Source organism: Sinocyclocheilus grahami, unplaced genomic scaffold (assembly GCF_001515645.1).
Source record: "Sinocyclocheilus grahami isolate Dianchi unplaced genomic scaffold, SAMN03320097.WGS_v1.1 scaffold221.1, whole genome shotgun sequence".
NCBI lineage: Eukaryota > Metazoa > Chordata > Actinopteri > Cypriniformes > Cyprinidae > Sinocyclocheilus > Sinocyclocheilus grahami.
In genome coordinates, this window is record NW_015505400.1 from 2,128,353 (window position 1) to 2,130,953 (window position 2,601).

Here is a 2,601-nt window from a genome sequence, read left to right on the forward strand (position 1 = left end):
CGAGAGGTCACGGAAACCTTTCCAATGTAAGTTAAATATTAATATAATAATTAGATATTACAAATAATTTGGTAGAAAAACTGTGTTTTTACTTTTATTGGTGCAAAGATGAGTTGTGGTGATATTTATTTTGTACAACATTTGCAACTGCTTTTTATCATTTAATTAGAAGCACCACAAATTAAAATTATGTCATGTTATAGGGACTACTGGACAGACATTTAGAAGTTGATTTTAAAATGCAAATATATAGAGAGAGAGAGAGAGAGAGAGAGAGAGAGAGTCATGGTCAGAATTATTGGCACCCTTATTAAATATGATCAAAGAAGGCTGTGAAAATCATTGAGTAAAATCTCTGAAAGTCTGTATTCCCATTCATACAAATACAATTACAATTTTTAGTACACTAGGGTGATCAAGCCATCCCCTTGTCCAAATATTGGACAAAGCCCATGACTTCCTGTTTCACAGGACTATAAATATGAGGGAACACAAAGGCCAAATTCCCTTAATCATCCATCACAATGAGAAAAACCAAACAATATAGTTCTGATGTGCAGCAACAGATTGCTGACCTTCACAAAATATGAAGTCCAGAAGTAGCACAAAATAGGAAGTCGAAAAAATTTAAGAAAATGGCTAAAGCATTGAAAATTTCCCTTTCTACCAATAGGACAATACTTAAGGAGTTCCAGTCAACAGGAAATGTTACGTATCTGCCTACAGTATATTGTCTAATGTGTCTATATTGTCTTGATGCAGCGTGAAGAGGATAGTTTGAGTGGCCAAAGACTCTCCAAGGACCACAACTGGAGAATTGCAGAAAATAGTTGAGTCTTGGGGACAGAAAACCTCAAAAATAATAAATAAATAAATAAAAATAAAATCAAACAGCACCTACATTACAACAAGTTGTTTGGGAGGGTTTCAAAAAAATAAATAAAATAAAAGCAGATTAATTTGCCACACACTACTGGATCTTCAATTGGGACTGGGTTCTATGGTCAGATGAAACTAATAAATGAGTTTTTTAGCAGCAAACACTCAAGGTGGGTTTGTTGCACACAGGGATAAAAAGGTGTACAATGAAATATACTGTTGTATCTTTTATGTTTGGCCTATTTTTCTGCTGGAGGTCCTGGACATCTTTATAAGATATATGGCATCATGGACTCTAGCAAGTACCAACAGATACAAAAATCAAAACCTGATGTTCCCTGCTAGAAATATTATAATGGGCCTTGTTTGGATATTCATTCCATAAGGACAATGATCTAAAAAAAAAAAAAACACTTCATCAAAATCAACACAAACATGGGCCACAAAATGCAGGTTCTGCCATGGCCATCCAAGTTCACTGACCTGAACCCTATAGAAAACTGAAAGGAGAGTGTATCAACATGCACTTGGAAAGCTGAAGGAGTTGGAGAGATTCTGTATGGAGGAGTGGCGACTAATCTCTTGTCATATGTTCTTCAGCCTCATCAGGCATCTGATATCTATTATCTTGACAAAAGGAGGTTGCAAAAAGTATAGAATAAAAGGTTGCCATTGATTGTGGCCAATGAGTATTAGAGAAACACATTTATTTCAGAATGAGATTGATTAACAGTGCAGATTTATTTTATCACAGGCTTCTTTATTCATATTTACAAAGGGTGCCAATAATTTTGTAATTTTGTAATGTATATAAAACTGGAAAAACAATGTTAATTTGAATTTAAAACTTCCTCCTGGGGCGGGTTGCATAAACTGCTTAGACTAGTCTTAAAAAGTTAGTAATCGAATTTCTTTTCAATTACAAAAAGGTAGATTGGTCTAATGTGAGTCCAAAAAGTAAGACTGATTACCCCTTGACTAACTGCTAGTTGGTCTAACTAGTTGGTAAGACACAGTCTTAACAGTGTCTATGTTTATGCAACTGGCCCCTGGTTTAACTAATTTAAGCCTCAATTTAGTCCTAAAAAAGCTCTCGTCTTCCTCCAGCAAACTGGCCTATAAAACTCTGGACTAGACTAAGTCTAAGACGATTTAAAACCATGACAGAAAAAGACGATTTCTGTTAATATGGTTTAAAGGGCCATTTTAGTCTAGGATTAGGCTTAATCTCTGTCTGGAAAACCACCCCTTTAGATACAAAGATCTTAAAGGTGCTGGAAAGCTAATGCATATGAATCGAGCAGTTTATTCAAAGTTTTCTGAAGAGATACGATCACTATATGATAAACAGATTTAATTTAACACTGAATTGAACATGAAACTCATGCTTGTCACACGCTAGAATAAACATTTGAGCTTCCATGCTTTCCATATTTAATGTGCTCTCTGTATGTGTGGCGTTATTGTTTATGATTGTTAATGCAAGCCTAATTAAATGTCCATCATATAAAGTGATTGTATCTCTTTTGATTAATTTTTGGATTAGTTTTCTCTTGGCTCTTCAAAGTTTTGTTTGCGCAGACTTTCAGTGGAGGGACAGAAACCTCAGGTTTCATTAAAAATGTCTTCATTTGAGTTTTGAAGATGAATGGGTTTTAAACGACGTGAGGGTAAGTGGATGAAGACAGAATTCAATTTCATTTTCGGGTGAACTATCCCTTT

At 34.8% G+C, this 2,601-nt stretch overlaps 1 protein-coding gene across 1 annotated transcript in view; it reads left to right on the forward strand.

Moving 5' to 3' along the window:
* LOC107596604 (eukaryotic elongation factor 2 kinase-like) overlaps nucleotides 1–795 on the forward strand; it is a gene marked incomplete at its 3' end in the record, with an annotated part of 25,064 nt that extends 24,269 nt beyond the window's left edge. The window contains exon 13 of the mRNA XM_016287361.1: nucleotides 763–795. Coding sequence (XP_016142847.1) covers nucleotides 763–795 — 33 coding nt within the window. The remainder of the gene's footprint in view (nucleotides 1–762) is intronic.
* Between the last annotated feature and the right edge of the window lie 1,806 nt (nucleotides 796–2,601).